Source organism: Rhineura floridana, chromosome 2 (assembly GCF_030035675.1).
Source record: "Rhineura floridana isolate rRhiFlo1 chromosome 2, rRhiFlo1.hap2, whole genome shotgun sequence".
Lineage (NCBI taxonomy): Eukaryota > Metazoa > Chordata > Lepidosauria > Squamata > Rhineuridae > Rhineura > Rhineura floridana.
Genome location: NC_084481.1, coordinates 103,490,227 through 103,504,089, shown reverse-complemented (window position 1 = coordinate 103,504,089; position 13,863 = coordinate 103,490,227). Strand labels below are relative to the sequence as shown.

Sequence of the window (13,863 nt, the reverse complement as noted above, 5' to 3'; positions counted from 1 at the left end):
CACCTGCTATAGCCATCTCTGATTAGGCTTAACGTAGGCAAGTCCCACTGTTTTACTGGAAGTCTCCTGCATGCAATCCCCAGGAACAGAACATTGGTTACTTACCATGAATGTTCTTTCTAGAAGCATGCAGGAGACATCCAGCCCCGCCCCCCAGGCAAGTGGCTATGTATAGGCTTGACCTCCAGCATCTGATTTGTGACATGCCAGTTCAGAGGGATTACTTTTCTTTTTCTTTCTTTCTTTCTTTCTTTCTTTCTTTCTTTCTTTCTTTCTTTCTTTCTTTCTTTCTTTCTTTCTTTCTTTCTTTCTTTCTTTCTTAAGCTGTCTTTGTCCTCCTCATTTCTGTCTGTCCTGTTTGGCTTGGATGTCTGTTCTTCTTTGTGGCTTGCTGCCCTGGGCTCCTACTGGGAGGAAGGGCAGGATGTAAATCAAATAATAAATAAATAAATAAACATGGTCAGCACTGGAGGCAGAGATTCAGGAGCTGGTGGCTGCAATCAGGTTGGTACCATGTGATCCTGCCTGTCCAAGGGCAGTGGGTGTTTAAACCACTGTTTTCTGGATACCTCCTGCATGCTCTCAGAAAGAATGTTCACAGTAAGTATGTTCCAATCTGCCCCATAGTTTAATAGTGATACATATTACCATCCTGCAGCACATTGTCTCTAGATTCTTGCACTTCTTCTTTATCATTCTAACAGTACATTCTCTCCTTGTAGATCTGCGTGCTGATTGGTATTGCCTTTGTACCTGTTCTCTACAGAAGCATGGTGACAGTCATCTTTACTCAGTCCAATTCAGAATTTTTCCGAGAACGAGCCAGTACTATGGCAGTAATTACAGGGGCTGTGTTGCACTATTTTACCATCATTATTATGAGCAAGGTATGGAGTCATACATAGTGATATTTTCCAGCAGTCTGTCTTGCAGTTATTCTGTATTGTGTGTATCATATTATTTTGTTGCCTTTTGTCTGTTGCAGGTTAACAGGCGTGTAGCATTGTACCTCTGTACCGATCTGGGTAAGAAAAACTCCTTACTTTACCTATCTAGATGAAATATGTTCAATTCATAACTAAAGAAAAAAGAGGTTGCCTATCATGAATGCATTTGGGATTTTGAGCACAGAATAAGGCAGGTGTAGGGGACAGTTGGCTCTCCAGATGTTGCTGAACTACATCAGCCGTAGCAAGGTGGGCCAGTGGCCAGGGATGATGGGAAGTGTAGTTCATCAACATCTGGAGGGCCAAAGGCTCCCCACTCCTGGAATAAGACATACATAAGAATAAGAAGGGGGTGCTAGGTGCCACAACTAAGTTAGATGTCTATTATCTTGTTTCCAGAGAAGCCAAGAACATTCACCGAGTGGGAGAAAAACTTTACAATCAAATTCTTCACCTTCCAGTTCTTCAACCACTTCTCTTCTGTGATCTACGTTGCTTTCTTCTTAGGGAGGTAAACAAAATTGCAGAAAAAGAGAGTTCAGTGTATCCCACAGGTGAGGTTGTTAGCTTCGGATCAGGAGACTTGGGTTTGAATTATGTCTACAATTTTCTTCCTGTGTCAGGTTTGCACCTGCAAAATGGAAACAGTGGTGGCCTCCTTCTCATGGTTGGTGTGGGGACTAATAGTACATTTTATTTATTAAAAAAATGCTTTATGAATTATGCTGTGGGGGGATATAGCTGCAATGTTGCTTACAATAGCACATCACTGACAAAGCTTGCCCTCTATATTCTGAAAGCACGGGGTGATTATCCATTTCTCTGTTTATCCTCTCCCTGCCACCATTGCACTTTTTTACTACTTTAGGTTTTGATGTTGAGGTGCTGCTTTTTAGTTCTACTGCATCTCATTACTCATTGTCAGGGATGCCAACAGGATTTCCTGGGCCTGGTACACTGTGTAGATTGGGCCCCCTACATTCCTGCCCACCCCTGTCGCCTGGCAAGCTACTGGCAAGAACTGCTGCTTAGGTACATATATTACCAATATGAACAGTTATTTGGAATCCCTGACAACAACAGACAAAAAATACTCACAGTACATGCAGCTTCACAACATTGGTGACAGAACCAACTCTCAGCCTAACCTCCCTCACAGGATTGTTGCAAAGATTAAAGGGGAACAGAGGACCCAGAAAGAAAAGCGAGGTGCAAATATATCATGTCCTGTTCAGAGACCATGCAGTGAGTGGGGGAAACATGGATGAAGGCAGCCCCCTATTGCTTTAATGGAAACATCCCACAGTTCTGATATTTCACAGCAAAATACCAACAAAGAAGCTTGCCAACACACACACACACACACACACACACACACACACACACACATGCAAATACTCTAAGCATGTGCAGCTTGACTCAACCAAATCTCAACCTGGCCTACCTTACAGGGTTGTTCGACAGACTCCATACACACACAATTCAGATGTAAAAATACATAACCCCATATAATAGTTTATTGTCAAAACCAGTTGATCATTGTAGAATATTTTTTAAAAAATCAGTATTAGTTTCCTGTTAAATGACAGTTGTGACACCTAAGTAAGACCTATCTAATTGCGTTAAAAATAGGATGAGGGGGAAGAGATTAACAACACAAATCTATGCAATATCTACTGAGACGTCTCACTGAATTACAGCACAATTCTAGCCACCTCTACTCAAAAGTAAGTTCTGTTGAATTCAATGGGGTTTGCTCCTAGGTATGTGGGATTAACATTGCAGCTTTACCCCCAGAAAAGTGAGTATAGGATTAAAGTCTCATGTTGAGAAGGTTTTCAAAATAGACTATGAATTAGACAAACTGCCATGCTCAGCAGCGCAGGGAAATGTAAAACTGCATGACTCCCTATATTTAGAAAACTATAGCAAATTGATATGGCATCTGTGAGGCGTCCTTCCCTGGCTCTCCCTGTCAGGTTCCTACCTGCTCGTGGTTACTGCCTGTCTCTAGGCACCACCAGGGACTCCACCAGTCCGGACCGCTCTCTCTTATGATTTCTCTCCCCGCTCTAGCACAGATCTCAACAGATCCCCCTGCTAGGCAACCACCAGTAACGTCCCAATACTAGTATTCCCAGAGACTCTGAATACTGGTATTGTTATTCTCTTCACCGCTGCCACCATTTGTTACAGTTCCCCTTCAGCCTTGGTCATTACCTTACCCTCCCTTCTGGTCTGTGAAACCCCAGCCAAGGATCAGGCCTTTGGTAAACCAAATTAAGTATTTATTACAGATAACAAAGCTAACAAGATTAACAAGATTTCTTCTTAAGGCACATAAGCATATGGTTTTACTCAATACTAATCCGAACTCCACCTCCCTCCTGGTAAACAACTCTCTAAACCCCACCAAGCAATCCACTCTTTCTCTTCTCCCCCCAGATTCCACAATTCACCACCTCACATTCACCCAGATTTACCTGTCATCCTTTCATTTATACTGTCAGCCATTTTAAACATTCAGCCAATCATCAAGCATTCTATTGCCCATTCACTCCCCCTCCTCTTTCACTACTTACCATGTATACTCTAAACAACCAGCACTTACCATATATACACTAATATATAGGAACATCACATTTCCCCCCCCCCTTAAACAACTGCAGAGTATTATTCCTGTTCCAGGATTTATACGTCGCGTTAACAAATAAAAGTCTCTATGGGGAAAATGTCTTTCTTTGTTCCTCTGTCTGGTCACTTCACTGCAGTCCCAGCCACTTGCCTGGAAAGTCCATCGGCCAGTACATTGTCCTTGCCTTTGATGAACTGGAAGTCCACTTGATAGTCCTGTAGGGCCCAGGACCACCTCTGCAGCATAGTGTTATGGTTTTTCATAGTCTGCAACAATAACAAGGCCCGATGATCCGTAGTCACTGTGAATCTTCGTCCCCACACGTATGGGCGCAACTTGTTCAGTCCCCACACGACCGCTAGGCACTCCTTCTGGACCGACGAATAGTTTTTCTCCCTCGGCGTCAGCTTGCGACTCAGATACGCCACTGGATGTCTGGTGCCTTCTCTCTCCTGCAGCAAGACGACTCCCAGTGCGAGGTCTGACGCATCTGTAGCCACGATGAATGGTTGCTCATAGTCTGGTGCTATTAATATGGGTCCTTGGCACAAGGCTTGCTTCAGCAGATCAAAAGCCTTCTGGCATTCATCCGTCCATACCACATGCTCAGAACACTTCTTCTTGGTCAATTCATGCAAGGGGGTTGCTATTTCCCCAAAATTTCTCACAAACTTCCTATAAAAACCAGCCACACCCAGAAATGCCCTTACTTGTTTTTTGGTTAAGGGGATCGGCCACGCTTGTATTGCCTCCCCCTTGCTCCATAAGGGGGTGATTTTCCCACTCCCCACCTTATGTCCTAAATAGATTACTTCCTTTAGTCCAAACTGGCATTTCTTAGCTTTTATTGTGAGGCCTGCTTTTCTTAAGGCCTCCAATACTGTTGTCAGGTGTTGGACATGCTCAGGCACCGACTTGCTAAAAATGGCCACGTCATCGATATAGGCCACTGCAAAATCTGACATGCCTCGCAACACAGTATTGATTAGCCTCTGAAATGAACTTGGTGAGTTCCTTAGTCCCATGGGTAAGGTCACAAACTCATATAACCCATCTGGTGTACTGAAGGCAGTTTTGGCTCTGGATTGCTCGTCTAGTTCCATTTGCCAAAATCCTTTACAGAGATCTAATGTAGAGATAATGGTTGCTGCCCCCAATAACTCTAACATAGCGTCTACCCTAGGCATAGGATACGCATCTGGGACAGTAATTTTATTGATTAGCCGATAATCAATGCAAAACCTTGTCGTTCCATCTTTTTTCGGAACCAGGACAATACTTGAGGCCCAGGGACTGATGGATTCCCTTATCACTCCTAATTCCAGCATATCTTCCACTTCCTTTTTGATCTCATTCAAAACTTTCCCATTCGCACGGTACGGAACAGATCTGATTGGGGCATGATCTCCAGTATCAATGGAATGTATAACTATACTGGTTCGGCCAGGTTTGTTGCTAAAGAGATTCCTATAGGTTTTCAAAACTCTCAGAATCTCTTCTTTTACTTCCTCCTTCACCTCCTCTGACCATTCCACTTGATCTACCCCTCCTTTGTCTTTGCTTTCCTGTACCAAATCTGGAAGTTCAGGCCCACTTCCCTCAGGGAATAAGGTAACTTGCAACACCTTTGCATCCCTGGTATGGTAAGGCTTTAACATATTTACATGAACCACTTTGCTTTTGTTTAATTGGTCTGTGGTGATTACATATGTCACTGTGTCAAGCCTTTCTCTGATGGTATATGGTCCTTCCCAGTTAGCCTGTAATTTGTCATGTTTCCTGGGTATGAACGCCATAACCATATCTCCCACATTATACACACGTTCTGTGGCTGTTCTGTCATACCAGTAACTTTGCTTCTCCTGTGCATGACTCAAATTCTCTTTCACTACTTCCATCATTGATGTTAATTTATTGCGGAATTCCAATACAAAATCTACTACAGAAGTTTTGTACTCTCCCAGAGTTCCTTCCCATGAATTTTTTAGCAGTTCCAAAGGTCCCCTCACTTTTCTAGTAAACATTAGTTCAAAGAGTGAGAAGCCTGTTGACTCCTGAGGGACTTCTCTGTATGCAAACAAGAAGCATCCCAACCGTTCATCCCAGTCTTGTGGGTGATCTTGAACATAGCTTCTTATCATGCCCTTCAAAACTCCATTAAATCTGGTTCTGTATTTGCTAGGTACTATCAATTGCTTCACTGGTTCACATTCATCCTTTCTCTCAGCAGGCATCCACAGTCTATATAAAATCCCATTCTCACACACAACTTGATTCCTCAGTTTGTCAGTGAAAGGAATCTGTTGGGTCAGAGCTTGTTCCTTTACCTGCTTCAAACTGATATCTTTATGCAGCTCTTCCCTGAATTGCTCTGCTTCTTCCCCAGAGACCACTTGATACAGTTTGTCTTCTTCAGCAGGCCTGCTAGTGGTTGCTATGGTGACCTGAGGCTGGTTAACAGATTCCACCCTGTTTGTTTCAGCCCCCCTTAATATGGCTTCTTTTTCTCTGCCAATTTGCTGTCTGGTCACTACATAGATCTTTCCTTGGGCACCCATTACATCTCTTCCCAGTATTACTGGTTCTTGTTGCTGGGCATTAATGCCTACTTTATATCGGCCCTCTCGGCCTCTCCAAGTCATTTCCACCAGGGCCACAGGCAAACTTTCTGGTTGACCCCTCACTCCTTGGATAGTCACAGTTTCCTGAGGTAATATTACCTCAGATTTTATTAAATCTGGCCTCAGTAATGTCTGAGCGGCACCAGTATCGAGCAATGCCCAATAATTTGCCCCTTGTACTCTCACTTCCTCTCTTAGACTTGAATCAAGGTCTGTTACTTCTGTCCAGTTTATCTGGCAAAACTGAACCTTTTTCGCTGTTTCTAAAGCCTTGGGCTCTGTTTTCACTGCCCTTGTCTGAGCAGGATTACTAATGGGGTTGGCAACCTCACATTGAAAACGTAGGTGCCCCGGTCTACCACATTTGTAGCATAATTTCTCCTCACTTTTAGGGTACACAGATCCACTCTGGGGTGTCCTGTGCCCTTCAGATTTTAATGGAGGACTCACTTCCGGGAAGGGTGACTTCGCTTGTGCCTGCTTTTGAGACGGGCTCCCGCCTCAAAAGAAGCTTATTCAGATATAAATCAGTCAGAACATTTTTTATTTTGACTGATGAAATTTCTCCCGGGCAGGGAGAAACGTAGTGATCAACCTCAAAAGCCTGTTTTTGTTGGGAGGACTGGATTTCATTAATTTATGAGAAAAGGTCCAGCCAGCAATGCCGGACGGACTTCCGAACAAGCTCTATCTGATTAATGCAATACGTTTATCTTTTCTTCAAAGAGAAAACAGACTAACAGGCAAGCACCCTTCTTTCTATTCTTTTTTTTACTTGGTTTAAATTGTTGCAGCAAAAAGAGATTTGTCAAATGAATCAGCTTTAAAGAACTTCTGGGTGAGCTATAACTCTTCTCTGTTATTCACGAAATTAACAGCTTATCTCTGTTTCTATTGCAAAAAGCTGTCCTGGAAGTGCATTCTAAAGATATAAACAGAAGAGGGATTTCTATTCCGAGGAACATTATATTGTCTGGGACTATTCTCTTTTTGGTCTATTTTATTTTGACGAATCTGCTTCTTCACGACGCCACTAACTGTTTTGATGCTGGGAACTAAATTTGTTTTGTATTCTTGAAAATAGAGAGATAAGGCAGGCTGCTCTGTTTATACTGTGATGTCATCAAGCCTGGAATATTAACCCAATTGTTGCTGAAATAAGAAGTGGTTCTTCTTTATTTTTGTTTTGTTTTGTTTTCGTGGTTTTAAAAATGGCAATCAAGAAAGTGGCTGAGAATCTGGAAGTAATTATGTTTCAGAAAATAATGGATGAGATTGAGATAACGAAACAAACCCTGCAACAGGGCAGTAAGGAGCTGAAAATTGAACTGAGCAAAATGACGCAGGAGCTTAAAGAAATAGGGGATCCTGTGAGAGAGGAGAATGAGATCAGAGATGAGAAAAGAAAAAATAAAGGGAAGATACAAGCCCTGGAGATTGGAACAAATGTGGAATTGGAAAAAGATCTGGAGTTTATGGATATTAGAAATAAAATCTACTGTTTGGAATTTAACGTTATCTTTGAAGAAATTAATGAAGATATTAGAGATAAAGTTATCAATGGCTTGGATAATCTTCTCGACTGGAATGACGTGATGGAGCTTGATATAGAGAAAATCTATGGAATTAACTGCAGCCATGTGACAATGGAAAAACTCTCAAGAGATGAGCCAGTGCATTTTGTAAAAAAGAAGAACAGAGACATGACTTTACAACAATATTTCAGCAACTTATTCAGAATTGATGGCAAGAAAATATTTGGGATAGAGGAAATTCCCATCAGACTCTTATTATATGACTATGGCTATGACAGCAAGATTATTATGGAATACTGATAATGGAAGATTGGACACTGAAATTACTGGACTTAACAGGACTATTGAAGATGGAAGATGGAATTAATAGGGATAATGGAATAATGGCTATTGAAATTATTGGACCTAACAGATTTTGATGAGATGGATTAATCGATATGTTTATTTGGACTATGGTTATGACAATAAGATTATTATTATTATTAACGAGATGGATTAATCGACATGTTTATTTGGAGAAAAATTGATAGATATATTTCTTAAAGAATTGAAACCTCTCTTTGACTTTTTGTGGAAAGAATAAAGTAATGTTTATGAGATTTGATGATTAATTAAGATAACTACTGGAGGAAAGTGATTTTATAATATAATTTAAGAGACAGGATTGTTATATATTGTAGACCTATAACTGATTTGATCTGCGACAAATGGGAAGTCAACATTTTATTTTTTTGTTTAATCATTTTTGTTTTGTTTTGTTTTTTGTCTTTGAATGTTTTATGATTTTGTTTTGTATGTTTTATGAAAATTTGAATAAAAATTATTGTAAAAAAAAAAAAGATTTTAATGGAGGACTCACTCGCTGTGGTACCACATCCCTTCTGCCAGCACTATATGGTCTGGGTTTAAAGTCTCTTGATGTTTTCCCCACCCAGCCAGTTCTATTGGAGGCGAAGTGATCCGCCATCTCTGCGGCCTCCTGCACAGATGTAGGGGAACGGTCTTTGACCAGGAGCCTTATTTCTGGTGGTAACTGATGGTATAATTGATCCAGTATCATGAGGCTTTTCACCTCTTCCACTGACTGAGCTTTGGCACTACTCATCCACTTTCCAAATATACCCATCAACTTTGCTCCCAGTTCCACAAAAGACCTCCCTGTCTGTATCTGGCAATTTCTGAAAAGCTTTCTAAAATAATCAGGCCCCAGTCTGAATCTTTTAAACACTGCTTCTTTGAATTCAGCATAGGTGATGGGCTTGTCTGAGGGGAAATATTGGTATACCTCAGCCAATTCCCCTTTAATCAGGTTTGATAAATACTGCATGTATTTATCTTCAGGTAGCCCCCACAACTGAGCTGCTTTTTCAAAGGTGCTGAGGTAAATTTGAGGATCTTGACCAGGCTCATAGACAGCAAAGTCCTTTGGAGTAATTTTTATTTTTGCTCCATCTCTCTCTTTCCTTGTCTCCTCAGAGTGAAATTTCTCTCTTTCAAATTTTAACTTTTCTACTTGTAATTCAGCATCCAATGCTCGTTGCTTCTCCCTCTCCTCAAACCCCAATCTCATTCTCTCAATTTCCAACTCCCTCTGTTTTTCCTTCTCTGCACCTTCCATCCTCAATCTCTCAGCTTCCAACTCCCGCTGTTTATCTTTTTCCTCAGCCTCCATCCTCAATCTCTCAGCTTCCAACTCTCTCTGCTTGTCTTTTTCCTCAGCCTCCATCCTCAATCTCTCAGCTTCCAACTCTCTCTGTTTTTCCTTCTCTGCACCTTCCATCCTCAACTTCTCTCTCAAGTACTCTATATAAGCGGGATTGCTTAAATATCCTTCTGGGGTCTCTTCTCTGACAGGTTGTTTTTGCTGAGCAGTTGCAAATCCTATAAGTGCTACCCTCAATTCATCTACCCCTTTACCCTCATGAGGTAAATTGAATGTTATGCACTTCTCCACCAGCTCCTCTCTTCTCATTTTTATGTATTCAGCCATGGTGTTTGAGTTCACTCACTCTTTGCCACACACTCTTTGCCAGTCACTCTCACAAGTAATCTTGTTTTGTTATTTCTGTTTGCCACACCACTGTATCTGGATTCTCTGTTGTTCGTATCCCACCGCTACTGACACCACATGTGAGGCGTCCTTCCCTTGCTCTCCCTGTCAGGTTCCTACCTGCTCGTGGTTACTGCCTGTCTAGGCACCACCAGGGACTCCACCAGTCCGGACCGCTCTCTCTTATGATTTCTCTCCCCGCTCTAGCACAGATCTCAACAGATCCCCCTGCTAGGCAACCACCAGTAACGTCCCAATACTAGTATTCCCAGAGACTCTGAATACTGGTATTGTTATTCTCTTCACCACTGCCACCATTTGTTACAGTTCCCCTTCAGCCTTGGTCATTACCTTACCCTCCCTTCTGGTCTGTGAAACCCCAGCCAAGGATCAGGCCTTTGGTAAACCAAATTAAGTATTTATTACAGATAACAAAGCTAACAAGATTAACAAGATTTCTTCTTAAGGCACATAAGCATATGGTTTTACTCAATACTAATCCGAACTCCACCTCCCTCCTGGTAAACAACTCTCTAAACCCCACCAAGCAATCCACTCTTTCTCTTCTCCCCCCCAGATTCCACAATTCACCACCTCACATCCACCCAGATTTACCTGTCATCCTTTCATTTATACTGTCAGCCATTTTAAACATTCAGCCAATCATCAAGCATTCTATTGCCCATTCACTCCCCCTCCTCTTTCACTACTTACCATGTATACTCTAAACAACCAGCACTTACCATATATACACTAATATATAGGAACATCATAGCATCATAAGCTGCATGTACACTTTATTTCTGTCCAAAAATATTTGATAAAATGTAAATATACCACTTTCGAATTTTTTTTAAAAAAAACCTGCATGTACACTTTTATTATCTTAATCACTGAAATCATTTATTGTGCATGCCCACCAAGATCCTGCTGTGCTATGTGTGCTTCTTTGAAGTTCTGTTCTGGACCTCATGCTGAAAGAAAAGTGGGCAGGCAGACACACGTGCTGTTGCTGAAAGCTATAAGCTTACTCAGCTTACGAGATGTTCACATGTACACCATTAACTAATATGCAGAGACAAGCAGGAGAAGGACTTGCAATTGTCTGGTGTTGAACAAATCCCTTGTGACTTGCAGCTCTGATTTCACTCATTGGCCTAAAACCTGAAAAGGCAGGGATTGGAGCAGCCGGCTAGCTCATTTCACAGAAGTTGTGGGAGGGGGGCAACTCACATTTTGGTGAACACTTAGAAACTTACTTTAAAAAAATAAAAATAAATGAAAACTAAGAGTCTGGGGGCCCTGCTGGACCTGGGCCCAGTAAAAATTGACCAACCTGTCTGTCAGTGGCCTTGCTCATTGTGACTATTATCTTCTAGACTGTGTGCTTATCAAAACTGTGTGGTTATCAGTAGCATTAGGAACTAATTATATCTCAATCAAACTTTCTTGTTAGAATTAATGGTCGCCCAGGTGACTATGTACGTGTTGGTGGCAAGTGGAGACTGGAAGAAGTAAGTTTCTTTGTCACAATTAATGTTTTCCTAACTTCCCACCTGGCCCCCTGCTCATTAGAATAATCTCCCTGGCCTTCTCATTCATTCTTGGTACATTTTCTCATTCATCCTCCTCGGAATCCTCAGGTAGAAGGCAGTTTAAAAATATACTTAATAATAATTTTGTGGGGCATTACTATATTCAGTGGAAGCTGACCATCATTCTGTTTCTCAAAGGTCACAATTATTTCCTTCTATTGCATTCAGAATTGAAAAAGTAGGAGTAGAAAAATACCCCAAAATAGCAGCAGTCATATGTAATTACAGTATATGAATAGGCAGATGTGAATCTGAGATACATGAAATAAACAGTGGAAACTTCCAAGAGCTTTGCTATTTCACTCATCACATTACAATGATGCAGGCATGCAGTGTTTCCTGAATGTTTCTCTATGAACAGTTTTTTCAGAATATGAGTACCTAAAAGTGCTTGGGAATTGGCATTTAATTGCAAACCATCTTTTTTTCTTGCTTTTTCCAGTGCCACCCTAGTGGTTGCCTCATAGATCTCTTTATCCAGATGGCTGTAATCATGACATTAAAGCAAACACTGAACAGCGTTGTGGAGTATATGCTTCCGTAAGTCAGAAAAATTTGCACGATCTAGTCTTTGGGATTAGATCCAGGTCCTCCTTTTATCTGGGGCATCACAGGCTGTCACAACTAGAGTGAGGATATAGTATGGTGATGGCTTGTATGCCAATAACAGTTCCTTTTGTTGGAAACATGAAGTGAACATTTGGCTGTGTTTTAGCCAAGAGGAAGATAACAGTTTGGTGCATTTGGGACTAGGAAGAAGTTTTGTTTCTTCAGAACATATTGGTTAATGACTTGGAGTGATGAGAATTCTGTTATCTGGCAAGAAATGACTTGGCTTTTTTGCTCGAATCTTCTAGATTTAAGACAGGGCAGTGGTGGAAAATATTTTTCAGTCCAAGAGCCATTTTTTCTTGTGGAGAACCTTTGAGTAATTTGCAGGAGCCAGAAGCAAAAGTAGTAGAGCAGCTGATGTGACTCTTGACTGGAATGTAGCCTGTTGCGCAAATGCAGGACTCACATGTTTTTTCTACATTCCTCCCAAGCACTTGAGGAGGGTGTGGAGCAAGGCCTGTGAGGGGTGTGTTGCTAGGGGAGAGTCCTAACGGCCAGACAGTTAGTGGGCTGAATTTGGCCCATCAACTTTACATACATACCTTGGTTAAGGAATTAAGCACGTAAATCCAGAGGCAGGGTTGATAGGGCTTAGTGAACATGCCCATGCTTTTCATTTCATTGCCTGAATGTTTTAACTGAGGCCTCACCTCCTAGTTTTGCCTCCCCTTTCCAGAAATACGCTAAACTGCAGTATAACAGTACTAAAGCCAGAAGTGATTTAAAATGCTTTATTAGGGTAATAACATGCAAACCAGGGAAGTAAAACATTGCTTTAAAAACTGTTAATACCCTCATTAATCTCTCCTGATATTGTCCGTTGAAAAGAGTATCTGGCCATCTCCAAGGTTGGCCTTCCAAACATTGGTGATTTTAAAAAGTATCAAGCCTATCTGGGACCAACTTTCAAACTTCCTTCAATCAAAACTTTTAAAACTAACTGGAGAGTCCAAATGAGCAACTGACTTTCTTGAGCCAAAACTTTCTTCTACCCACACCATTAAACCTCTGTTTGCTTCTACAACAAACCTTCTTATCCGAAGGCAGGACTGGGAAAGGGGAAGAATTCCAGCAGAGAGGCTGATGGGAAGTGGAATTCCTGACTCAACATTGTGTTACATTCCCCTTCCAGTCTCTAAAAAGAACTTGTTTTTTAATGTTCAAAAATGAATTTTTCAAAGTATGCTTCCTTCCTCCAACAGAGAAAGTATGGTTTTGAAAACAATTTATCTCAGAAAAGAGAAAATTCACAAGCAGGGGAGTGAACTAATTTTGCCTGTAAGGATCATCTGTTGCTTACTGAGCATGGTCTGCTCCCTCTGGTTAGGCCAGCCAGCAAAGAGCTCAGAGCAGGACTTTCCTCAGGCAAAGAACTTGGTGGTATTTTTACAATCTAAAAGTTGGTTGGTGTATCTTTTTGATTAAGATAAAAATAAACTGAAATTTAATTTTTTAAATATTTTTGTATTGTTCTTATGTTAACACAAGAAAAAAGTTAAATGTTGAGACTCCAAGATAACGACAACTAGGTAAACTGGATCCATCCTGTAAAACAGGAATAGGGAATTGGATCTGGGCAGTGGGCCAGATCATTATCTTCTATCCCTTGCAGGCCAAGTTCAACATGTGGGTGGAGTCACCCACCCGTCAATCACCTGATGTCACAATGCAGGTGACTTTTTTTGACTGCAGGGTCTTTAGAAGACCCTTTCTGAGCACTATTTTGCAGTGCTTTGCAGGCACTGTTGATCAGTGATGCCTGCAAACCACCTTGCAGCTGAGCTAGATTTTTACCTGCCCCACAATTGACGTCATATATGATGTCAGGTGTAGGGCAAGTGGGTATGGCTTGGCTGAAATGGCCTTGT

At 41.4% G+C, this 13,863-nt stretch overlaps 1 protein-coding gene across 10 annotated transcripts in view; it reads left to right on the top strand.

The window, feature by feature from the left end:
- ANO9 (anoctamin 9) overlaps positions 1-13,863 on the top strand; it is a 115,676-nt gene that overhangs the window by 80,461 nt on the left and 21,352 nt on the right. For all 10 annotated transcript variants that reach the window (XM_061609900.1, XM_061609909.1, XM_061609902.1 and 7 more), the window contains 5 exons: positions 723-887; positions 986-1,025; positions 1,347-1,458; positions 11,245-11,302; positions 11,826-11,923. In XM_061609900.1, the coding sequence (XP_061465884.1) occupies positions 723-887; positions 986-1,025; positions 1,347-1,458; positions 11,245-11,302; positions 11,826-11,923 (473 nt within the window). The remainder of the gene's footprint in view (positions 1-722; positions 888-985; positions 1,026-1,346; positions 1,459-11,244; positions 11,303-11,825; positions 11,924-13,863) is intronic.